The sequence below is a fragment of the Ammospiza caudacuta genome, chromosome 23, assembly GCF_027887145.1.
Source record: "Ammospiza caudacuta isolate bAmmCau1 chromosome 23, bAmmCau1.pri, whole genome shotgun sequence".
Lineage (NCBI taxonomy): Eukaryota > Metazoa > Chordata > Aves > Passeriformes > Passerellidae > Ammospiza > Ammospiza caudacuta.
The window spans coordinates 3,017,416-3,043,617 of record NC_080615.1 but is presented as its reverse complement, the minus strand read 5'-3'; the positions used below and the strand labels follow the sequence as shown (position 1 = coordinate 3,043,617).

At 47.8% G+C, this 26,202-nt stretch overlaps 1 protein-coding gene across 3 annotated transcripts in view; it reads right to left on the bottom strand.

Moving 5' to 3' along the window:
- Positions 1-26,202, bottom strand: part of KIRREL3 (kirre like nephrin family adhesion molecule 3) — a 412,450-nt gene that overhangs the window by 91,590 nt on the left and 294,658 nt on the right. For all 3 annotated transcript variants that reach the window (XM_058819093.1, XM_058819091.1, XM_058819092.1), the window contains 2 exons: positions 20,831-20,980; positions 16,526-16,675 (listed from right to left, as the gene is read on the bottom strand). In XM_058819093.1, the coding sequence (XP_058675076.1) occupies positions 16,526-16,675; positions 20,831-20,980 (300 nt within the window). The remainder of the gene's footprint in view (positions 1-16,525; positions 16,676-20,830; positions 20,981-26,202) is intronic.

Genomic DNA, 26,202 nt, shown 5'->3' with positions numbered 1-26,202 from the left:
ATCTAAATCTGGGATGCTAAACCAGGAGCAGGATGCTAATCTGAGAGCAGGACGTTAATTTTAGAGTGGGATACCAATCTGAGATCAGGATGTTAATCTTAGAGCAGGATAACAAACTGAGAGTGGGATGTTCCATGGAGAGCAGGATGCCAGTCCCAAGAGCAGGATGTTAATCCAAGACTGGGATGCTAATCCAAGCACAGAGCTGCCCATTTCCCAACCTGCAGTGACATCCCTGAAACAAAAGAGATTCCCCTTGAAGCATCTGACTGTGGTTCAGCAGCTGTTGCTGTGTGTGGATGGACAGACACCACCTCCACCGAGAGCTGGCCTGGTGCGGGATGAGCCTTATCTCGCTGTGTTATCACCATGGCTCCACCGCTAATCAGGGCTTCTCGCTCCCAGACAGAGCTGCTGACCTTGATCCCTTCCAGTTCGAGGCCTCTCCATGGCAAAGTGATTCAATTAAGCCCTGGTTCACAGAGAGGGCTAAAAACAAGGAGGGAGGAAAAAAGAAGTGCCCAACAATAACAAAAATCCGCACTCCCGAGAACAATTTCCTTCTATGGATTTTTAAGACCAGCGGCTGGAGAATCGCTTTCTCGTTTCTGTGCTGTCTCTCCAGTCAATAAATAAGAGGGAAATAAAGGATTTCAGAGAAAATAGAATGCAGTCAAAAGGTAAATTGTGGTCTTAAAAGCCCCTAAGAGACTGTCACCGACTTTGAAATGTTTCCTAGTTTGAGACCATTTCTTCCTGACTACATGGTTTCCGCTCCTTTATTTGCATCTCTGGGAGGTAATCTTTAAAACTGATTTTCCCCTGGTTGCATTTCATTGGCAAAGAAACTAAACAGGCTGCTGCATTACAGTAATAACATCAACACTGCAGCCACCTTCGCCTTAATTATTTCTCTGTCTTGCCAACAGAACCAGTTAAACAAGATTTATATTTGGGTGGGGAGGAGGGGGGTGAAGTGGCAAGTGTGTGGATGGGTGAGATAACCTGGAAAAACCAATTTCTCCCTTGTTATGTGTCACCAGCAGTAAAAAAAAGGTAAAATAATAATAAAAAATACACGAGGTAAAAGGTTTGGGCCACTTAAGTAATAATGATGCCAGCATTTCACCTGTCTTGCTTAATTATTTCCTTCTCTGAGCTCTGCCACCTGAACCAGTTTAGATAAGATTTCAGTGTGGATAAAGAGGAAGAACCTGTATTCTCCACAGCAGATAAGCTGCTTTTTCCAGTCAAAAGGAAGAGAATACGTCACTAAAGCCTTCCTGCTGCCTACTCCAGATTTATCAACAGCCTCTTAGCAAAAGTCTCGCCACTAAAAGCTTGTGAAGTTTTGCAAAATACTACCAGATAAGAGAGAAGCACTTGTAAAGACAAGAAAGAGGCTGGATGTGCAAAGTAGCTCGTCACAATCCATGTCCAGCTAACACATGTTCAAGGTCACCCCAAAAAGCCCCAGTGAGGGAGAACCTGTGTTTAAGGAGAGTCCCCAGGCTCTGTGAAGTTCTCCTTGCACATGCAGGATGTCCAAGCTGCCTTCTGAGCTGTGCTTGAAAGTCAACTCCTTCCAGACCTCCTGCTCTGCTGTTTTAGGTCTCTCTCCTTTCCAAGACATCCACATCCACCTTTGTCCATCAGCAAGGGGCTTTAGAACAGCACTGACTTGCCAGGAAAAGAGCTTGATGGAACATAAACCCATAGAATCATGGAATCCCAGAATGGTTACATTGGAAGGGACCTTAAAGATCACCTTGTTCCAACCCCCTGCCATGGGCAGGGACCCCTTCTACCCGACCAGGCTGCTCCAAGCCTCAAGCTCCAGAAAATCCCATTGTCACCATCCCTCCCATCCACCTTCACCATAAATACAGCTTTGATCTTCCATCTGGTTCCCTCTCTGTGACAGAGACTGACATCACAGAGATGACAGAATCTTCAGAATCCCAGACTGGCTTGGGTTGGGAAGAACCTTAAAACCCACCCCCTGCCATAGGCAAGGACATCTTCCACCAGACCAAGTTGCTCCAAGCTCCATCCAACCAAGCCTTGAGCACTTCCAGGGATGGGGCAGCCACAGCTGCTCTGGGAAATTCTCACAAGGAAGAATTTCTTCCCAATATCCAGCCCAAATCTCTCTCAGTTTAAAGCCCTTCTCCCATGGAGCCCTGTGTGCCCTTGTAGCCAGGGAGAAGAGTTGGGACCCTCCTGCTGCAGGATTGGTCATATTTCACCTGATGGTGGGGGAACGATGAGCAAGACTCCATGATATCAGAAGGCTAATTGTCACCCTGATTTTTTAAGATTTTCTAAGCATTCTGATGTTTACATTCTTCTTACACACTTTATGTAAATAACTTGTTGTTTTACATTCTTTTATGGAGGAGGAGAAATTTGAATAGACTGTTAGTTTATCCAGTGTCATTGGAGAGGTGGCACTTTAACCCTCCAATCCACTGTCTCTTTTGGAAATCTATAAATGTTAGAGTCAGAAAAATAAAAGTCCCCTTTTTTACTTTAAAAAAAGCAGCAAGTCTGTGTCATGTTGTTTCGTGTCCTATAGTAACAGCTAATTAATTATTTTATTATACTATATTATTCTATACTATATTACACTATATTAAACTGAAACTGCACAAACACTCAACTGAACAAAATGTTGTGACTGTCTGCTGACCCACAGTCTGGACACACGCTTGGCCCTGATAGGCCAAAGAAACAAAACCCCATCACTCTGGGTAAACAATCTCCATATTGCTTTCTACATTGGCATAACACAGGAGCAGCAAATGAGACAGGAATTGTTTTGATGATTCTTTTCTCTGCTTCTCTCAGGTTCAGGGAGAACCTTAAAAAGAGCAGCAACTCCATGTCATGTTTTGTGTCCTATAGTAACAGCTAATTAATTACTTTATTATACTATATTATTCTATAGTATATTACACTACATCTAGACTGAAACTGCACAAGCACTCAACTGAACAAAATCTTGTGGCTGTCTGCTGACCTCGGACACGCGCTTAGCCCTGATGGGCCAAGAAAACAAAACCCCATCACTCTGAGTAAACAATCTCCATATTACATTCTACATTGGCACAACACAGGAGCAGCCAATGAGATAAGAATTGTTTGGATCATTCTTTTCTCTGCCTCTCTCAGGTTCAGAGGATGTGAATCCCACACTGCAGGGCTGCGGGTCCGGCAGGCTGAGGCCCCACAGGTTGGAATTCGCGGCTCTGGGTGCCTGTGCCCGCTGCTCCCGCGGTGCTTCCAGCCAAACCCTGCCAAGCCACGTGTTCTGCTGCTGCGGAGGCACAGATGGGCCTGGAGGGCCTGTGTGCAAACATTCCCCCACACCTCGAGGCGCCCGCGAAGCCGCGGCAGGCGGCTGGAACCTGGCCATCCGCGGGAGAGGCGCAGCCGTGGGGAGGGCTGGGCTGCGCCGGAGCTGCTGCCGGCGCAGGATGAGATGCTCTTGGCTGCTCTGCGCTGCATGACACCTCTGGTGCTGCAGAGAAGCATTTTAAAAGAGAGAGAAGCAGCTCCCCAGTACAAAGCCAGGAGTTTTTCCTCTGCTTGTACTGCAGAGTTTACTTTTATTATACAATTTTCACCCTTCACGGCTCAGATGTTTTGCTTGCGTTTCATTGCTGACCCACAGGCCAATCCTCAAAGCAGTATTTGCTCAGGGTTTTGTGTGTGTGTGGCTTTAAAGTTCTTTTTTTTTAGAAATAAATTCAGTGTGGGCAAAACTTTTTTTCTTGATTTATGACAGGCAGGGGAGTGATGATGGATTTTTCTGCTGGAAGGCAGGAGATGAAGAGGTTAACCTGAGCAACCTGGGGTAGTGAAGGTGTCCCTGCCCTGGCAGAAGGTTGGAATGAGGTGGCCTTTAAAGTGCCTTCCAACCCAAACCATTGTGGGATTGTGTGACTCTGTGGTGCTTTCTGGGCTGTGATGCATGTGCAGGGTGGAGCAAAGCCCTCCTTGCAGGAATGGTGCTTAGCCCTGTGCACTGCCTGTTCTTAGCTGCTGACCCACGAGGGCTGAGAAACTTCCCCCAGGAATCACCTCCCAGCTCTGTGCTTTCCTTATCACCCAAACCAGGAAGCTAATTGGCTGCTCCTGCTGGATCCAGCAGTGGGGCTGGGTTTGGCCCCATGGCTCTTCCCACAGAGCCACCCTGCTGCTGTTTTTGCTTCTGAGCTCCTCCAGCTTCCCTTCCCCGGCCTTGCCTTCCCACCCTGCCTCACGCCTGATTATATTGGGTCTGCATGTGTAAGTACAGCCTCCTGCCATCCTAATCATCCAAAGTGGCTATTTGAATAACAGTTGTTGGTGCCTGTAGCTTCCTGTAATTTTCCAAAGGAAACAAATCCATGCAGACTGCAATTTTGCGCCTATGAATTTTGAATGAATGTCTCTGAGAGCCTTGATTTCTCTCTGCCTTCCGTCCTCCCCTCCCCTCGCCTGCCTCCCAGGCCCAGCTGAGCCTGAGGCTGCCACCAAAGGGGCGTTACTGAGGGGCTCCTTCCAGATTCAGGAGGACTTTGGGCTGGGAAGGCTTCATCCCTCCCAGGACAGGCACCAAAACACGGTGATGTGGGCAGAGCTTGCTGGGGGAAGGCTGAGTTGCACCCAGCCCATGGGAACAGATTTGTTCCACAGCAGGACAAAGCCAGAATATGGAAGAAGAAGCCTCATTTGAGCATCAGGTGTCAGGATTTTTCTCTGTGCTGCTACCCCCAAAGTAATTTTGGGAGATTCCTGACTACCCAGCTCCGATAGTACCCATGCTTTGGGGCTGTTCCTGCTGGCCAAGCTCTTCACCTCCTAACTCAGAGCAGCTGGAGGACATTTGTACTCCAAGGCTGATCTTCCTGGTGGTAACTGTCCCTATTTACTGTGGAATAATGGAATGGTTTGGGTTCAAAGGGGTCTTAATGCTCATCTCATTCCACTCCCCTGCCATGGGCAGGGACACCTTCCACTGTCCCAGGCTGCTCCAAGCCCCATCCAAGCTGGCTTTGCACACTTCCAGGGGCTGGGCAGCTTCTCTGGGCAACCTGTCCCAAGGCCTGCCCACCCTCACAGGGAAGAATTTCTTCCCAATATCCAACCCAAACCTACTCTGTTTTATTTTAAAACTGTTATAACCTTCTCCCTCTCAAGTTTCCCCTCCTGTTCCTCTGCGTGCCGTTTTATGACACTGAGGGTTCTCCTTTTTATGACATTGTTTTTAAAGTGTTTTTATCACCTGGTTTTATTACAAAATTACCGTAGAGCACCCCAAGTACTGCAGGAGCGAGGAGGGAGAGTGGCTCTGGAAATGCAGAAACTCTTTCCTGAACAGCTTGCAGGCTCGCCAGGGAAGGGGCTGTGATTTGGTGATGGATGGAGTGCTTGTTATCCAGTATATTTTTATCCATACATATATAAAGCACTTTGTGATCCCAGCGGATACAAGGCACTATATAAATGTAAATCATTATCATCATCATTAAATACCTTCTGTATCTTTTAAACCTACCAGTTGGAATCAGATACGTACAGGGCAGCTGCTATCTGGGTTTTGTTGGGGAACCAAATGTGAGAGCTGTGATTTTTGTCTTCGTTAGCAATTAAATGGGATCTCATGAAAGACTCTTATTTTTCCATTGCAATTTTTTCATGCTGCCACTGATTTGAAAGTCACTTCTCACCCACTAGGAGAAATCTCTGCAGAATTCCCTAGCAACAACGTGAATAAGAAACAGCCACCAGGTATGAGGATGTTCCTGGGATTATCCAAACCCACCGCAGGCTGTCCAGCCCTCATGAGGATGGGGAGAGGATCCACGGGGTCATGGGGAGGAGAGTTCAGCTCCTCCATGATTTATGACTCAGTGGAGATTATACACACTTGTCTCCACTCTGTGACTCTGCAGTGCTTCTGCTTGGCCGCTGCCCAACCCTGGGGATGAGTGACTGCACCGAGCTCCTGGATGTGCTCCTGTCACAGCCGGGGCTGCAGTGAGCACAGGGACCAAACCCATGACCCAAGGGATCTGTTCCTGCCTCACCCTGCTCCTTTTTCCTGCTCTTTAAGGGAGGGATTTGAGCCTGAGGGATCTGAAGGATTGCACATGGAGGCTTTAGCACCACAGAAATGACCCCAGGCTGTGTGTGTTTCCATGGAGGCCATAAATGACCCAATTCCCTCTCTGCCCATAGAACAAGCCAAGCAGGCAGCACTGTGGGAGCCCCTTCTCTGATTTTCCTCAGCAACCCTATTTGGTTGTTGAAGCCTGTCTTCCTTCCTGCACTTCCAGCAAAGCAACCCAGTGGCAGCTACTGACAGCTTTTCCCTGTGGGAATTCATCTCCAGATGCATTATCCCAAATTCTGGATGGTTTGGGTTGGAAGGGACCTTAGAGATCATCACATTCCACACCCCTGCCATGGGAAGGGACACATTCCACCAGACCAGGTTGCTTCAAGCCCTGTCCAACCTGGCCTTAAACTTCATGTTTGGGAGCCAGGAGCTTGCTCTAAGATAAAAGTGAACTTTTCAGTGCATTTTTTTTATCCTTCTGATGCTCCATTGGTATTTCCCAAAGGGAAATGACAAGATGCAGGGTCAGGCTACACTCAGAATGTAATGAAGGGCAGGTTCTGGCCCCAGAGACAGGGGATCAGTTGTTCTGAGCCCCCAAGGGACCATCATCAACAGTATTTCATTTCCCCTTGTCATGACAACTAAGGGGATGGATTTAAAAATCTTGGATGTGTCAAGAGTCTGAGCCCTGGCCTTTAAACCCCACTAACCTGCAAGCAGTGACTTGTAAAGGTTTTGCAATATTTAGTTAATCGAACAAGGTTTTTTTCTCATTCTCTATTTTTTCCCCATTTTTTTCATTCTATTTTCCCCAGCCTCTCAGGAACTGCAGCCTCCTGCTGCCCAGGGGAAATCTTCCATTTAGCTACATTTTCCTTTCTCATTTCATGCTGTAATGGGGATTCATCATAGGTGTTAAATCCATAATTTGCCATGAATCCCTTGTCTCTCTCTGTGGAGGTCAGAGTTGAGTTTAAAGGAACCCGATATTGTGGCTTTGTGGCTGTCCCTGTGGGAGAGCCCTGGCCCAACTCCCTGGAGCAGGAGGCTGGAGAGTCCTGGGTGGGTCACCCAATGCCATGTCCATGCTTTCCACCTCTCTTTGCCCACTGAAGGGGGCAAATCTGAGTACATCAGGCACCTTTAATGTAAAAAAAAAAAAAGAGAAATAGAGAAATAGCCCCTTCCAGAGGGTCATTTGTCTATTTTGGCATGTAAGAAATATCCTGGGGCAGGAGAGGTTGTTCTCCTGTTAATTACCAAGGGCACCCACAGGTCAGTCAGTAAGACATGACCATCCAGTTTTACAGCCCAGCTGAAGCCAGAAGGAATGGCACAGCTCCCAGCCCATCCCAGTGCTCCTGCAGGACTGGAGGCTGGCATCTATCACACTGACAAGAGCACTGGGAATGCACTGTGTGGATGTGTGACAGATTCCTTCACCACAGGCTGGGAGATGCTGGTTGAGCTGGGAGATGCTGGGAGCTCTGCTGGGACGCCTGAACCATCCAATGATGACAGAGAAGCTCTGCCACAGTGGGGCAAGGCTGGACAACGCTTCATGGAGCAGGGAAAGGCAAGAGAAGCAAAAAGGGCTGGCCAAGCTCTTGGAAGCAGGAAACAACATTCCTGCAGGCTGGGCACGGGCAGGAGGCTGGCATCCCTTCAGGCAGAGGGCTGGCATCCCTTCATCTTCTCCCAGAGTGGCTCCAACCCTGCCCTGCCCTGCTGAGCTGCCGCTCCATTTGTCACCTGGGCAATCGATGGCCGAGCGGGGGCTGTCGCTCAGGTGATGTCACGCTCCGAGAGCCTCGTTCTTTGCCAGCTGACAAGGGAGAGGCAGTCAATACCTGTGTCAGGTCACCAACAACCACTGGGCTCCGGGCATGGCATCCGTGCGCAGCTGGGAGAGGCACAAAGGGCTGCTGTGAGCACAGATGCAGAGGAGCACGGGCAGGATGCAGATGGGGGAGCTGGGCCTTGATTGGCAACAGGGAGAATCGTGCGTAGGAGGGAGAGCAAAGCGAGGTTTGCTCGTGCACAATGTGAGGTGTCAGCGGTTCAGCAGCGCATGAAGCGAATAATGCCTGCTGTCCATGGGCAACCCAGGGAGCTGGAGGCGCTGGGTGGGGAAAGGGAAAGGCTGGTGGGGTGTGGAGGGAGCTGCTGGCCCCCAGCTGGCTTGTGCAGTGAGGTGCAGAGGGGTCCTGCCCAGAGCAGGAGGGGCTGCAGGCACAGGAATGAGCGGTGAGCTCAGAGGGGTCCTGACCCCAGCACCCTCACATCATTTCACAGCACCCTCATGGCCATCACAGCCAGAGTAACGGGGCCCAGGGCAGTGGCAGAGCCAGCAGAAGAGGCTGGGAAGAGACAAAGGCATGACTAAAGATCAGGAGGGTTTTTTTATCAGCCCTCTGTGCTTTGCATCCATCAGGTCAGCCCAGCCCAGCAGAGTGCGGGGAAAAGCCAAATGCTTCGTGTTCGATAAAACCACGGGTCAGAACCACGATGCCCTCCCTGCATCAAGACAAGGAATCACAGATTGGTGCAGGAACACAAACATTAATCATTTCTATCTGTGTCTCTTCCTATTTACTCTGTGGTACTTCAGAGTGCAGGTAGGAATGCTGGTGTGGCTCTGAGGGCTTAGGGAAGGGAAACTTTGATGGGAGAGGCGGCATCAGTCAACCCCAGGGCATTTAGGAAATACAAAGTCTCTAAGAACTGTGTGAGCCCATCTGGAGCAGGGTTTGGGGGACCAGTGGCAGCATCTGATTAATGCTGGGCTGGCCCTGCTGAACATGCCCTGATGTGACTGAACACCAGCCCCTGCTTACACCCAGCCCTGTCCTGTGGGGAGGGACATGGACCTGGCAGAGGGACCCAGAGGAGGCCACAGAAGATGCTCCAGGGCTGGAGCCAGGCTGGGAGAGCTGGGGGTGCTCACCTGGAAAAGAGAAGGCTCCAGGGAGAGCTCAGAGCTCCTTCCACAGCCTAAAGGGGCTCCAGGAGAGCTGGAGAAGGAATTGTTCCCTGTGAGGGTGGGCAGGCCCTGGCACAGGGTGCCCAGAGCAGCTGTGGCTGCCCCTGGATCCCTGGGAGTGTCCCAGGCCAGGTTGGAGGAGGCTTGGAGCAACCTGGGATAGTGGAAGAGCAAGGAAGCAGAACTAAAGGATCTTTAATATCCCTTCCAAGCCAAAGCATTCCATGGTTCTATTATATTTATAATTTTTAATGCCTTTAAGGTGAAACAAACCCCTGCCTTAGCCTTCTTCTCCCCATATTTGTATGACTGCAAAGTTGTTATTCCTCTGCTGTGACCCTGGCAGAGCCTGAGGTGGGTGGCTCTGTCCCACAGAGAGTTTCATCCTGGCACCCACCACCAGCCCAGATGTACTTGCAGGGGATATAAAGATGTCATTTTGCTTCTCCTTCGAAGTAAGGAGAACAGAGCTCATGCAGATGCTGCCTTCCCGTCTCCTCCTCCTTCTCCTCACAGACAGGGTGCAAATCCCTCCAGAATGGGGGAAGCAGCACTTCCCAGCACTCAGGTGAAATGTTGCAGCAAAGTAGAAAAATTATAAAAGAAAGGCCTCATAAAATCAGCCTGCTCTGTTAAGTAGATGGCTGGCCTTGTCAAGCTAGCACTTTGCAAGTTCCCATGTGAAATCAATCCTGTTGTGAGCAGTTCATTAACATAACAATCTATTCCTGGGTGAAAAACCACTAACACCTGCATAAACATTGAACGTACCCCATGAAAACCAGTGAAGAAAATATGTAAACAATTGAAGAGTAGAGAGATTTGATGGACAAGTAAAATACCTTTTACTAACCAATAATTGGCAAGAAGGCTGCTAACCCATTGGAGTCACACACGAGGTCTGTAAACTATATAAAAATGAGTTACATGGATAAAGTAGGAGCTTTTTCCACCATGAAGAAAATGGAGTTTTGTGTGATTTATTCCAATAGTGAAACCCACCCAGGGGGATCTCAAGACCCAGTTTTTTAGCTCTCTCTGTGGTCTGTTTTCCAGCTCTATGCTGCTCCAGGCGGTGGCTGCCTTTCACCTCTAAGCCCCTGGGTTTTTCTGGAATGGTCAACCCCATGGAGATGCCTTCCCACCCCAGAGCCACACAGGGATGAGAGCAAGGAAACCTGGCCACCCTCTGCTATCAGAAGGAGCTGGCTCAGAGAGCTGTAACTTAAGCTGCTCAGACACGACATCAAATATTTAGGTTATTTGGGATTTGCGCTCGATTGTTTGATGTTTCTGTTTCGTTCCCAGTAGAGCCACTTGCTGTTTTGCCACTGAAAATATTCCCAGCAGAAAATGCAGCTTTCTGAAGACCTAAAGTTGTTCAAGGAGAAGAGACTGTCTGGAAGAAAATGATCACATTTTCATCACTTTTTTTTCTTTCTCTTTTTTTTTTTTTTTTTTTTCTGAATTGACATCTCAGCTCTACATGCTCTGAATTTTGCATTCAGAGAATTGAATTCTATTAAAAAGTGTGGAAAAAGGGTTCCACGCTGAACTGTTTCTGGATTTGAAACATCACCTCCTCACTTTCTTTCTTGCAGCTCAGCATTACAAACAAATGTTGAGAAAGGGCATTTACCCAGGACATAACCTCTTTATTTCCTGATCAAACTCCACTAAAGAGCCTGGAAGCTGGGAAATGCAGATGTCTCAAGCTGCCAACCATCGTTTTTGGTAATGGAAATGCTTACTCTGCTCTGCAGGGGAGGACTGGATAGACTTTGCAAGAAAGAGGATTGGAATAAAATAAAAAAATAAAATAAAAAGAGGAAAATGGCTGTGATTGAATGTGGATACACTTGACACCCCAGTGACCCTCCTCCTGTCCCTGCCTTGTGCCATTGTAAAGAGACAGGAGCTCTCACTTCAAATTAACTTAATCTGTAGAGTTAAATAATTCATGTTGATATAAGAAAGCTTTATTCCTAATGGGACACACGTGAAGACAGAGTTAATATTAGAAGAGGCCATGGAAGGGAGGAGAGAGGGAATTAGACTATAAAAGGTGAAGGTACAAGTTAATTGCCTATCAATTATTCACCTTAAGTCTCTGGAAGTAGCTCTCCTGCCTCCCTCCTCACACCCTCATATTGCCTTTTCCTGCTTGTGGCCAATTTCCCACTGGCACCTCTGGGACCAACCTTCCCCCTGTGCCAACCAAGTGCTGCCTGGGAGCTTCCTGGGACAGCCTGAGGTACATGGCTGGTGATGCCTCAGGTTTAGCTTTTACATTTTTCAGGTTCTGTGCTGCTTTAGTGTGTGGGTCTGGGCTTCATATTAGGGATGGTGAGCTCTCTTCACAGAATAGGGAAACAAAACAATTCATGATCCAGCTGGGGACCAAGGACAAATAATCCATGATCTAAATCTCAGGCCCAAAAGCACAAACAATGTGGGTTGAAGAGAGAAAAACAAGCAGGATGGGACTGCATGGGCTAAAGCTGGAATTGGACGGTTAACTCCAATACGCAAATGGAGCAGAATTTATAAAAGTGAGAAACCTTGTGACCAGTCATTCATTTTTGTGACCATTTTGGTTCATCTTGGGTGTAGCCCTGGCTGGGCTCTTGTGCTGACCAAGGTATGTCCATTGAGGCCTCCTAATTAATCTCTACTTTATTCTTTAGCTCTGTCCAGTCTTTGTTCTAGGTCAGCCTTCACAAGGCATCACTGGGCTGGAGGTGCCACATCTCCTGCTGGGGAGGACAGACCAGGACAGCTCTGGGATGCTCCTGCCAAGGTGCCATGAAGGAGAGGAGCCATCCAGTTTCCCAACACCTCGTCATCCATCTGCTTCATTGTCCTGGTTGCTCCATCCTCCAGGCACGGTGGGTTCTGCCAGACAACCTCTCACCACAGGCTGAGGTGTCACTGCAAGTTGGAGAATCAGGACTCCTGGACAACTAACCAATATGATTAAGCAGGAGCCCTTTATTGTTTACATTATGCACTTATTTATATATTCTAACCCTCCTGCACACACTGATCACACATCTCTTCATTGGTGCCTCTGGTTTGTCCACACATTCTGCACACACTTCTCAGAATATGTCATTGGTTACAGTCCAGGTGGTTCACCACCCTCCTTTATCCAGTTCTTGTGGTCTTGGAATTCTGTTTCTCAGCTTCTTCTTCCTAATTTAGCACAATTTATGTCTTAGTAACCTTGATGAATTCCAGAGGGCTCTAATGATAATAACTACAAGCGGCATGGCTGGTACACGATGTGGCCTGGTTGTTCAGATACATTGCTACAACCACAGGCCCAGGTGTCACCGCAGGCCGAGATGTCACTGCAGGCTGAGGTGTCACTGCAGGCCAAGGTGTCACCATTGCAGGCCAAGGTGTCACTGCAGGCCAAGGTGAAACTGCAGGCTGAGGTGCCACCACAGGCTGAGGTGTCACAGCAGGCCGAGGTGTCATGGCAGGCCAAGGTGTCACCGCAGGCCCAGGTGTCACCACAGGCCAAGGTGTCACCATGCCGTGGCCACATTGGTGCTGCGAGACAGGGCTGTCCTCTCCCTCCCCACTCCCTCCCAGGGAAACCAAAGCTCTCTTCAAAGTTTCTCCTCGCTTGGCTGCCTCGGAGATCTGGGAACTCATCGCTAATTAACGTGTCTGCAAATCCCAGCTCGGCTGCCGGGGCCTCAAATTCCTTCACGGTCCCGCGAGTGCAGAAGGATCCACGAGCGAGCCCTCTGGCTCCTGAAGCTACACGGCTGGCAGATGCATATTTTAACAACACACATCTGTTGGCAATATAATCTCTTGTATTTGCCCTCCCTGCTCTGAGCTTTGATGGAAGACTGGAGGGAACTCTCCAGTGGTTACAGCCAAAGTGTTTGCTTTGCAATTTCGCTCGATTGCTGCCTGATTTTATTTTTAAATTTCTCCAAGTCCTAATCAGGCTCTTACTTTATTTAATTAATACCCTGGCTTAGTTAAATAGATCATAAATTAAGCAGTCTGCCATTAGAGATGTACCAGGTAGCAAAAAGCCCTCCAGTGGCTTCCCAGAGCCTGCCTGGCTTGGGGTCCCCAGCCAAACTGCCTTGACATCCTTTGCTTGCAGAAAATCTGAATGTCTCCATATGTCCCAAATCCCATCCCATCAGATTTATCAACCTTCCCTGCTTGGGGCAGATATCCTGAGGAGAATGGGCAGGGACTCCTTCCCCAGAGAGTCTGGGCAATGGTAGGAGGGAGGGTGAGGGAGACCTGGAGAAGGGGAACCCTCCAGATTTGGGATGCATTCACAACATTTCCCAGCAATATTTGTCCCTGGAACTCCACAAAGAAAAGACTTTCCCTGATGCTGATGACAGTAATAGGCTCGTCTGTTTGAGTGTTTGGACTTCCAAGGCTATGGAATGATCTGTTCCACTACATTTAATCATGTAGATTTGAAAACAATGTGACAAAACCTTAAATATTTAATTAAAATATGGTGTAGCTCAGCATATGAGCAGGGAGGTAGGAGGCATCAGCCCCATAAAGCTGTTGTCAGACATGAATGACAGCAGCTGGAGCCTAAATCTGGAGGCATTAGGGGATTTCTTGATACCAAGGAAGTGGAAAATCTGGCAAGGACAGACAAGGCAGCACCAACACATACAAAAAACCATGAAGGGTCATTTTTCCAGAGACAAGGCTGCGGATGATAGAGCAGGACAAAGTTCCCCAGAACTGCCTCTAACACCCAGCTGGCTGAAGAGCCCTTGAGTCACTGAGAAACCAGCAGCAGATGCTGGGCTCCCAACCACCAGAGCCCCCCCAGCCAACAGAGTCCCCCCAACCACCAGAGAGAGCCCCCCCAGCCACCAGAGCCTCTCAGCTCTGCCTCAGATGTGATTGATCACTTCCTAGAGAGCTGCATGGTTTGCACCCAGCTCCAGGGATGCCTCAGGGATCCTCTCCTGCCCAGGGGAAGTCTGCAGCCTCGGTGAAGCTGGGCAGACTGGGATGAAGGAACACCCCCCAGGCATCTTCTGTGAGCAGCTCAGGCAGCCTGGCACATCCCTTCCCAACCCAGGGAGATGAAATCTGGGAGATCCAGCTCCCTCCAGACGCAGCTGCTTAGCTCACAACTACAGCAGGCTCACACACTGCATGCTAAGAGCAGACATGTCTGCACAGCTGGTGGTGCTGCACATCTGGAAGCACCAGAAATGTCTCTCCCCCTTCACAGACATGTGTTACCCCCCTACCATGCAGTGAGTTCAGCCTGACAGGCTGCACATTGTTCCCAGCTGTCAGAAACACGGGGGCTTAAGGCTTCTATTCTTCATGTGCCACTTCTCTCCCCTCCAGTGGGGTGGCTGAAACACAGAGCACAGATCCCACAGCAGGCCCTGCCCTTGCTGCCAGCACAGGACACCCCATCCCAAAGGAGCAGTGTGAACTGCTGACCACCAACCCCCTGAAAAGGTGAGATCATCACTCCTACTTCCCCAGTCAGCCTGAAATGTCATAGAATCACACAATTTCCTGAGCTGGGAGTGACCCACAGGATCATTGACTCCAACCCCAGGCTCTGCAGAGACACCCCAACAATCCTACCCTGTCCATTCCTGAGAGCATTGTGCAAATGCTCCTGGAGCTCTGGCAGCCTTGGGGCTGTGATCATTTTCCCTACCTCAGAACATCTGCATAAATACCCCTAAAGTTAAAGATGAGCTACCAGTCAGTTCCAAACCCACACTGGCTCATCGATTTGTCCTAAATTGAACATGCTGTAACTTTAATTTTCTTAAAAGGAAAACACTCTGCAAATATAAGTTGCTGAACATCTTAGGTAAATGTACCAATTAGCAACTACTATGTATATCCACATAAACATTAACTACCATCTATTCAACACATTCCATAACCCCAAAGATAATAACGATTTCCTTTTGATCCATAAAAACATCTCTCTGCTCAATCAACGCTTCGCAGCAGCTCTGACGTACGCCCTGGGACTAAATTAGTTTTGAAATCTTTAGCTCTAATTAAATAACATTATTTCTTTTGTCTGGCTCCCGCAATGTATTCTGCTTTCACAACAGAAGGAGGGAGCTCAGGCAAAGGAGGGGTTGTCGGTGAGCAAGACAGCGTTCCCCTTTCCTATTCATTTCCAGGATTATTTCATGTATGGCACATGTCAGAGCTCTGAGCTGCTGCCAAGGGTTGATTGAGAAGAAGGAGAAATCATCATTATCATCAGGGTCAGGGAAGGAAGGGATGGCAGCTGTGAAAGTTTGGGAGTAGGGGATGTTGTAGGGTTGTGGAGGGAGGAAAACAAATGCAGGGGAAATTGCAAACCAGGAATTGGAACGCATTTTCACAGTGCAGACTCCAGTGAGGTGCACCTTCAACCACAGCTGGTACCTTAATTCACTTCTTTTGGCTGCTTAAAACTAATCAGTGTTGATCTGACTAAAAGCACAGAAATTCTTGATTTGGATCTTTTTAAAATGAGGATTTTTTTTCCTCCCTAGAAACTAACCAGGAATAAAAACAACAAGGAAAAAAGAAATCCAATCTTCAATTTAAACAAACTTAAATATGCAAATGGTTTCACTTTGAGGGTTGAATAATCAGGATGAATCTGGGAGCAGCAATACAGACTGGGTTTTGTCCAAGCTGCTTGAGAAAAATACCATTTTCATTAAGTTCTCTGAAGCCACGTCCATGCCGGGAAGCCTGGCTGACGTGCCTGCCTTTTCCCAGCACTCCTGTGGGGAGAGCCTCCCTCCTGCTCTGCCAGATGGCCAACAAAGCCCTCCAGTGCTCCCCTTCTCCAGAGCCTCCGTCCAGCTCTGCCAGTGCTCCCCACCCACCTCCCACAACAAAAGGTCCTCTACATGATTGTGGGAGTCACTTCCAGTTTGTAATTCCAGGTAATATCCTCCTGTGCTGCTCATGGGAAAGATGAATTACTGAGAAACACAGGGTAATAAAATATTAGTATGTAGATAGTTTAAAAATACTGCATAGTATGAGACCAGTCTTTTCTCAGCGGGTGGAGTTGTCCTGGTCCTGTAGGCAGGGTAACGCATAAGTGATGACACTGACACTCTTCACATCCTTAAATTTATGGACAGACTCTCTTGAATTGGGGCATAAATCCATAAAGCTGAAGTGCCAAACACTTGGTGGCTGTGTTACTCCTAGAACTGTCATACTCCACCCCAGAGCTGCTTCACTCCCCAAGCAGCTTCCTTTGATCCTGTTCTCAGGACTGAGCTGCTCCCCCACTGCTCTCACCATGGATTCATTCCCAGCCCTCTTGATCCAGCAACAACACATTTTGTCAAAAGCTACTCAGTGTGACCACGAAGGCAGTGAATGCCCAACAAACCCCGAGGGTCTGAGGAGCCAGGACTCACCGAGGACGGTCAGCCGGGCAGGTCTGGATCGGATGGCGGCTTGGATGGCCTGGCACTCATACACGGCGTCATCCTGGAGGTCAGCTCGCAGGATCTTCAGGTGGTGCTGACCTGACAGATGGTCTCCTACCACCAGATAGCGTGGGTAACCTGCCCAAGGCAAAGCACGGGTCAGGAGGCAGCTGGGGTAGCACACAGTTTGTGGTGATTGGGAGCGGAGGTGGCCCAGCCTCATCCCCATGGGTACAGCTGTGAGCAGCACTGACAGCACTGAGCCATGGAGTGCCCAGGTGTGCTGAGCAACCACCCAGGGAACACAGGGCACACAGGTGTAAGGCATGAACCATGAGGACTAAAGAACAAGAAGTGCTGATGCTTGAAGCCTTTTGAAAGGATGTGGTGTTACTCTGTATGGGTTGAAGCTTTCTGAAGTTGTATGATGATACTCTGTGTATTGTGGCTGTCTTAACTGCAATATGTGCTGCAACAAGCTGGGGCCACGAGCCCAGGGATGAGGAGAGCAGAGCATGGGTTCAGAGACCAAGCATCCCACAGCAACTCCCAGGATCCAGGCAGCTTCCTCCCCTCCTGGGCACCCAGCCCAAAGAGAGAGAAAGAACCTGCTAAATCCAGGAAAGAGACTGCACATTTTGCTCTACAGGTTCAAAAAAGAAGTGCTGATGAAGGAGCATTAACCGAAATCCCAAAGAATCATGGGATCATAGAATGTTAAGTGTTGGAAGGTTTGGTTTTGACCTTAAAGATCATCGGGATCCAAGTCCCCCTGCCATGGACAGGGACACCTCCCATTAGATGAGGTTGTTCAAAGCCTTCTCCAGCCTGGCTTTGAACCCTTCCAGGGCTGGGCCACTCACAACCTCCCTGGACAAGAAAAAGGGTGAGCCCTTCCACCAGGAAACCCACCACCTCCTGCTCCTCTGCAACCCACCATGGAATATCCTCAGCTCCTGGAGTCAGCTGAGGTGACACCCTGGAATACAACCATGATTAGCTCTGTGTAAAGCTTCGGCAGGGGTCTGAGGATGTAAGAATCTGTGTCTGGGTGGGCTGTTCAGGTCATGGGATACAAGTAATGTGAACAGTGCAAATTACCAAACACTCAGTGCAAACAACTAAATAACAATTTAGTGCAACACAACATGGGGGCACCTGCAGCCCTGGTCAGCCTGGCCGGACACACAGGATGGACACACAGGAGGAAAAGTGCCACCCCTGTGTCCTCCTGTGCCCTGTGTAACCCAGCACTGGCACACACTCGTGCTTCTGTTGTTTCTCGAGTCATCAACAGCAGGATTTGCTCTCCTGATCCGCGAGGAGTACAAATGATGGGTTTGTTTGTATTGTGCTAATTAGACACTGGCTGAGCTGGTATCACGCGAGCTGGCAGCTCCTGTGGCTTCCAGCAGCCCTGGCTCTGTTAATTGTGCAAGTCATTCACATCAGCTCCCTACTTCACTGGAGCTCTTGTTACTCAGTCGTGTTGCAAGGTCTTGCATGGGAAGCTCAGCTCTCTAATAGATGCAAAAATTGTGGCTCAGAGCTTTGAAAAACAGGTAAAGATGGGGCTGCTCACTCGAGCACAGCTGTAAATGTGCAATTATAGGTATTAATAAAATATTGAGGGAAAAAGGAGCAGGCATTGCACTTTAGGGAGGAGCAGGGTCCCTGGAGACCAAAAAGCATGGAGCCTCCCCTGGTTTCTCAATGCTGCTTCTTGTCTAGGGGAAAACTCTCCCAGGTCACTGAGAGCTGAGCAGCGTCACATGTGTCCAAACTCTGCAGAGCCTGGGGGACATTGCAGCTCCTGAAGGGCTCCATGTCCTCCCAGGCTGTTCCAGCAAACACTCTTCCTACTCACGTGAAATATTTCAGTTCCAAATTAGTGTTTTCCAGCAAAATATACAGAATAAACTCAAAACTTCCCCAGTATTGCACCTGTCTTCACCAGCTACAATTAACCCTCAATGTGTGGGATTAAGGAATGTGACTTATGAGCAATTGGTCACCAAACTATAATTTGCCAAAACCAAAGATTGAGGAAGCCACAAACACTTATCCAAAGTAAACAGAGGCTTGTAGGTCCTTTCAAACTCAGGGTATTCGATGGTTGTTTTCATTTTTGAGAATATCAAAACAGGCACTTCCAACATTTATAAAACATTTCATCCCACATTTTGGAAAGGTGATGTTAATTTCCAAGGAAATCAAACCAGGCCTTTCCAAAGGGACAGGCAATATCTGTGGGAGCCAACAGGTTTGTTTTGTGTCAGAGTGAAACAGATTTTGGTTTATTCCAGGCATCAGTGCCTATGTTTGGGTGGACTGGAAGGTGTTGGAGTGAAATGAAAACATTCCCCAAAAAAATGTTGGGTGAGGAGAGATCCTGCTTTCCTTCTTTATTGAGGATGGCTGTGGAATTTCTTTTTTTTTTTTTTTTTTGTTAAAGTTGGGATTACATGTGTGAGATGGTATTTTTTGTTTGAATTTAGATGTTTATTAGTTTTTATTTATATTATAGTTTTATAAATTGTGAGTTTTATAGTATCTTTTTTTAATATGTTAAAATGGAGTTGTATTTTATTTATAAGTGTTTTTATGGATAAATTGGTTAATTAAGAAATAACACTGAAATTAGTTTTATTTTTAACTTAATAACTAATTATTTGTGACTAATTTTATTTTATTTATATTTAAATGTATAATTTATAATTTTAACTTAATAATTTATTTGAATTAATTATTTATTTTATTTGGATTTATTATTGTTATGTTTATTTACTTTTATTATTGTTGTTTTATTTATATTTTTATTATTAATTTATCTTATTTATATTTAATTTTCTATTTAATTATGTAATATTATTTAAACTTATGAAGAAGAAGGTGAAGAAGAAGGATTAGTTTTGGTTTTAAAACATTTATTTTGCTATATATATAAAAATTGTACATATCTATATGTATTATATTATATATTATATATAAAATAATATAGGTTTACTAAATTTGATCATTCTATTCTATTCTATTCTATTCTATTCTATTCTATTCTATTCTATTCTATAAAATTGTGTTTAATATATATATAATATTGTAATATTTAAAAATTTTAAATTTTAAGTTTTTTATGACATGATATTATACACTTCTCTTTAAAGTATACATACATAATTTTCATTTCATTATTTAGTTTTGGAAGGTTTTTTACAGTTTTAGGTTAAATGTAGTGCTTTCTTGGGGGTTAGTGTTTGTCAGAACAGAAAGTTTACTATTCTTACAAACTAGGTTTCTAACAGGTGGTGTCCTGACTTACTTTTTAGAAGGCTTTTTTTACAGTTTTAGGTAAAATGTAGTGTTTTCTTGGGGGTTACTGTTTGTCAGTACAGAAAGTTTACAATCCTCAGTATTGTAATATTGAAATAAAATCAATACAGCTGGATGGGACGTGCCTGTGCTTGTCTGGCCCTTGGTGCTGAACCAAACAGCAGCACTGTGGTGTTTCACCCCACAGACACTTTGGGCCGGCTGGGTGTGTGGTGTTTCACCCACAGACACTTTGGGCCGGCTGGGTGTGTGGTGTTTCACCCCACAGACACTTTGGGCTGGCTGGGTGTGTGGTGTTTCACCCCACAGACACTTTGGGCTGCCTGGGTGTGTGGTGTTTCACCCCACAGACACTTTGGGCTGGCTGGGTGTGTGGTGTTTCACCCCACAGACACTTTGGGCTGCCTGGGTGCTGCAGCTGGGCCCGTGGGGACAAGTCCAGGCCTGCAGGAGCTCTGGTGGTGCTGGGATGGAGCTTCCCCCCATAACAGGGGCTGCTCCTCAGGTTTCCCTCTGCTGGAGAAGCTTTAAGGCGATGGTGAAGGAAAGGAGTCGGTTCTGATGGAGGGTTTGGATCCAGAGCTTTATTCTGGCCCACAGGCCTCTGAATGCAGCACCAGCTCCAACAGAACTCCCTGAGCCCGTGGTTGCTGTTCCTTTGAACCCCAGGAGAGGGGCAGGGAAGGGGCAGGGAGCCACCAAGCAGGGACAGGAGGGGAGGGACAAAGGGACAAAGGACACCTGGATGGCCCAATGCCCCCAGGGGTAGAGGGCATGCTTTGGATCTGCCAATTCCCTTCTGGAATGCCAGGACTGACAGACAGTGCTGGGAGGGGAAAGGAGAGGGGACTGACACACCTGGGAGGGAATCTGCAGGGGAGGGACCCGGGGTTCTGAGGTGAACCCTGAAGTCCCATCACAACACCTCAGTACCCAGGGTTCTAACAGGGTGTCTCCACTTACTTGAGAGGTCCCGTCCGACGCCCAGGGCCAGCCCGTCCTTGATCCAGAGCACGATGCCATTGTACTCGGGGATGGCACAGAGCAGCGTCACCGGCTGCCCCGCGATCACCACCTGGTCCTGTGGCTGCTGCGTGAACGAGGACGCCTGGCCTGCACAGGAACAGAGAGGAACAGAACACTGTCAGCTCTGCAGGGCCTTCCTACACCATGCACTTCCTTGGGATGCAGAATGCCAGCACGCTCCTGGCACAGCACAAATGGGAGACTGAGCTTGGCAACTCTTAATTATGTGTTTGCTTAATTATGTGATTGCCCCATAGAATGATAGAATGGGTTGGAAGGGACCTTAAAGCTCATCCTGTTCACAGGGAACAATTCCCAATTCCCAATATCCCATCCAGCCCTGCCCTCTGGCAGTGGGAGCCATTCCCTGTGTCCTGTCCCTCCATCCCTTGTCCCCAGTCCCTCTCCAGCTCTCCTGGAGCCCCTTCAGGCCCTGTGAGGGGCTCTGAGCTCTCCCTGGAGCCTTCTCCTCTCCAGGTGAGCACCCCCAGCTCTCCCAGCCTGTATCCAGAGCAGCCCTGGAGCATCTCTGTGGTCTCCTCTGGACTCACTCCACAAGCTACACGTATTTCCTGTGCTGAGGAGCCAGAGGTGGACACAGCACTTTGTGACAGACAAATATTTGCAATATTTTTGCTCCCTAGGGGGAAAAGAAAGCTCCAACCAAGAGGCACCAGCATTTCTTGTAACTGTTTTATTCCAAATTGTGGTGGTAGTGTTTCAGCCACAATGATCACAGACAGAGAAGCAGCAGGATGTTCAGCAGCAGCTATATTTTATATTACACATAATAAAAGAGGATGTTGATCCTCTGCTTCTGAGCCTTGCTCCCACCTCGTGTGCTCTCTGAAATCAGGATGTGCAAGGAAACAACCTGCTATAAAACACACAGGGAAACAACCAACTGCTGCTGTTCTGCTCCCTCCCCAGGTGTCACCTCCTGGCATTTGCTGGGAGCTTCCCACACATCTGGAGGGGAAGGGAAGGCCCAGCTCTGCCTCAGCACTGCCTTTCTCGAAGCTGCATTGTCAAACTCACAAATTTCTCCTCACCCTTCCCTACCTGCAATGCTGCAATAACAAATCTCAGCCCCAGGTCACCTCCTGCCATGGTGGGATGTCTCACACCTCAGGTGTGACATGGCACTTCTCATTTTCCATGGGAAGCTCCAGTCACTGTAACCTCTTCCACAGCAGAGTTTACTCAGCATTAAGTTTTATTTTCACTCTCCTCTGGCTTTGCCATGATTGAAAATTATTCAGAGAATCAGAGAATCCCAGAATGGTTTGGGCTGGGAGGGATCTTGAAGCCCATCTCATTCTACCCCCTGCCATGGGTGGGGACACCTTACACTATCCCAGGGTACTCCAAAACCACATCCAACCTGGCCTTGGATGTTCCAGGGATTCAAAGTGTTAAATCCTGCTATTTCTTTTTCTCTCCATAATGAGTGCATGGGACAACCCCAAAATCCCCCTGCAGAGCCACAGTCTGAAGCTGGAAGATCCTAAATGTGGGGCCATTTCAGGCAGATCTGCTGATATCTGGGCTGCTGTGAGTACAGTTTTTTGTGTGGGTTGGTTGTAGAGCATCCCAATTGCTCTGCCCCCACTTAGTCTTGCTCTGATTCTGGATTCAGGAGATGATCTGGGAAAGAGGTGTTGGGGGAAGGCAGAACCGGTGAATTGCCCCTCACTGAGTTACCTGTGGGGTTTGTAGGACCAGGAGCCTCTCTGGGTAGGAATTATGGCCCTGCATCAGGCAGGAATTCAGAGCCTGTGCCCTCCACTGACTGTCTGTTCAGTCCATGGAAGGGGACTGGGCTGGAGGAAAAATTCCTCTTGAAAACCAATTTGTCAGAGCAGGACAGTCTCCATGTGATCCACCCCAAATCAATTCAATCCTAATTTACACCGACTCCATTTAATCATTGCCTGATGATTAATCCAGAACCAAGGTTAAGTGTGACACAAGTTCTTGCATCTGAACTTGTTTCCAGATGAGCTGCAGGACTTTTCCTACAGGGCAGGGCTCTGAAGCTCCATCATTTCCCAGCTCACGCCGTTGAACCAACGCGTGCCCCCACATGAGTGCTTATGTTTAAATTTAATTTATTATAGTTTCAGCTCACTCTTAGCCACCTAAAGGAGCACAGGGAAAAGCAGAGCTGTCCTTTTGAAATTCCAGATGTGTTACATTACAGGAAAGTAAAAAGCCCGGCTGGAATTTTTGCAGATCTCCAGGAGCACCTTGGGCACCTTATTTGTGGGTATTTCAGAGATCCCAGGTCTTCCAGCACCCACATATCTCCAAGGAACTCTGATTTTCACCCCAGATACTCCAAAAGACCACAGTGGTGGCTCTTGGCGTGGTGCTGCCTGCACAACAGGGCAGGTTAATTCCAGAGGAGATTCCAGCTTTTCCTGCTGCTAGGCACTCACTGGAAGTCATGGTGGCCTCTGACACAAACCCTTGTGCTGAGATTTAGATATTTGATTTCAAAAGGAACATGAGTCAGCTCTGATTTTTTTTAATTTTTTTTTGATTCATAAAGGACAAACACTCCTAGGATAGCAGGGAAAATGGGATGAGAGAGAAAACTCAGAAAGCAGAAAAAGTGGGTGTTTTGCTTTGCTGTTTTGTTGTTTTATTTTAATATATACTTTCCACCCACTAACTGGGTTTTCACAGCTCACTCTGTAATCCTGACAATTCTCAAGGCAGAGCTGGGCGAGCAGGGACAGTGCAGGAAGGCAGCAATAACCCAGAAAGATTTGTTTTATCAGTGAGAATTATCAGGTTGTCAGCTGGGAGCTGCACGAGCTCTAATGAGAACTCAGAAGCACAAAGTGGTGTCTGTGCCCTCTGCAAATGCCCATTAAGCACAGGCTTCATTTGGTAATTGCTGCTGGAAATGAAGCTCTTTTTATGTTTTATTTTTCCTTTTTCTCTTATTTCTTGATTTGTTTTAAAGACGAGCTGATGGCCATGGAAAATCAGAGCAGAAACATGGCATATGTCTCCTGTATTTTCCTTCCCTGTGTTTGTTCAGTGTGAAGAATTGTCACTTAAACCCATTTTTTATTCATCCAAGGCTCCATTTCAGCTACAAACAGCTCAGGAGAGGAAAGATGGGTGTAAGGACCTTAAGAGCATTACCTGGCCCAGTCCCTGCTCCACAGCAGGATCATCTCTCCCTAAATCTCAGATAAAAAAAAAAAAAAAAAACAGTACTGAAGACAGAGCTCAACTCACTTTCAAATCAGCTTAAAGTCTGATTACTGGGTTTAACTGGGTTTGGAAGATCAGAGGCCTGTCCACGTTACAGCTTATGTCTTAATGTCAAAGGAACGAGTAATTTGCAGAAAAGTTTTAAGGGAGATAAGATACTTGACAGAAAATAACTGAAAATGAGGAAAGATTGGGAAAGGGTGATTTACAAATGCAGGCTGAGCGTTTTCAGCTACAAGAAAATGGGCTGAGAGATGTCAGTTGGGTATTTTTCTAGGAATGTTTAAAATGGAATTACAAAGTGATGCTTTGGTTTCAAAGCAGGAGGTTTGACTCTAACCTGTTGGGCAAGCAGGAGCTTCCCAGCTTCTCCCCTTCCACTATAGAGAGTTTTAGCCACAAATACTGGTTAATCCAAATCTCTGCAGAATTGGAGTTCATCAGACAGTCATGGAATTTTTTGGGTTGGAAGGGAGCTTAAAATCCATCCAGTGCCACCCCTGACACCCCTGCCATGGCAGGGACACCTTCCACGGTCCCAGGCTGCTCCCAGCCCTGTCCAGCCTGGCCTTGGGCACTGACAGGGATCCAGGGGCAGCCACAGCTGCTCTGGGCACCCTGTGCCAGGGCCTGCCCACCCTCACAGGGAACAATTCCCAATTCCCAATATCCCATCCAGCCCTGCCCTCTGGCAGTGGGAGCCATTCCCTGTGTCCTGTCCCTCCATCCCTTGTCCCCAGTCCCTCTCCAGCTCTCCTGGAGCCCCTTCAGGCCCTGGCAGGGGCTCTGAGCTCTCCCTGGAGCCTTCTCCTCTCCAGGTGAGCACCCCCAGCTCTCCCAGCCTGGCTCCAGCCCTGGAGCATCTCCATGGGCTGCTCTGGACTGGCTGCAGCAGCTCCAGCTCCTTCCTGTGCTGGGACCCCAGAGGCAGAGAGGGTTCACCACATGAGCCCAGCAAGAGTCCCGGCATGGCACCCTCATCACCATCTCCTTGTCACCTCCTGCTGCACAAAGCATTCCCAAATGGATTTGGGAAGTGGTGCATAACAAAGCAGGGAGATGCAACAACATGTCCACGTGCCCCCAACCCAAGTGTAGCCCTGTTTTACTTCTACCTCACATCTTCCTTCAAGTACAGAGACTTGGAATATTTTCAGAGAAATGACTGAGTTGATGCCTGGCTTCCTGGGAACTTCACAGGGAGTCACTGGACACTGACTCTGCTCCTGAGAGTGTCCACTGAGGATCTGCCCATCCAGCACAGAGATGCTCTGAGGAGAAGCAAAGATCAGGATCTGAATTCATTGTTGAATTTTTTGGTTTTGTTTTAAAAACAAACAGCTATGGAAATGAGATGCTAACGATGCCACTTGGCCAGGGTCCAGCACCAGCCCAGTGTCCCACTGCACTCTGGAGCTGCCCTGCAGCTGGGTGTGAGCTGTCACCACAGGTCACCTGCTGTCACCAGAGCAGCTCTTGGTCCCAGAGCCTTCCCATCTCCTCCTGCTTGCTGCTTTGCCCCTCTCCCTGAGGAGCTGCCAGTGTCACAGACATCTTTTATGAAAAATTCTTTCCTTAGGATTTTTCCTCCTGAGAAGCTGAAAGGCCTCAGGAACAAAATGCAAACAATGGTTATCTGCTGCTGTGGAATGCAACAGGTGCATCTGATTGGTCTCGTGTGGTTGTTTCTAATTAATGGCCAATCACAGTCAGCTGGCTCGGACTTTCTGTCTGAGCCACAAACCTTTGTTATCATTCTTTCCTATTCTATTCTTAGCTAGACTTCTGATGAAATCCTTTCTTCTATTCTTTTAGTATAGTTTTAATATAATATATATCATAAAATAATAAATCAAACCTTCTGAAACATGGAGTCAGATCCTCATCTCTTCCCTCATCCTCAGACCCCTGTGAACACGGTCACACTGCCAGGCACCAGCAGGACCCCCTTGCTGGCCCCCAAAATCCTGCCTTCCTCAAGGAGCCTCTCTCATGGGGGGCACTTCTGCAGCCACTGAAACCCCCATGGGCAGGAACAAAAGGGGACAATAAAGGCACCACAGTGAAGAGCAAGCAGG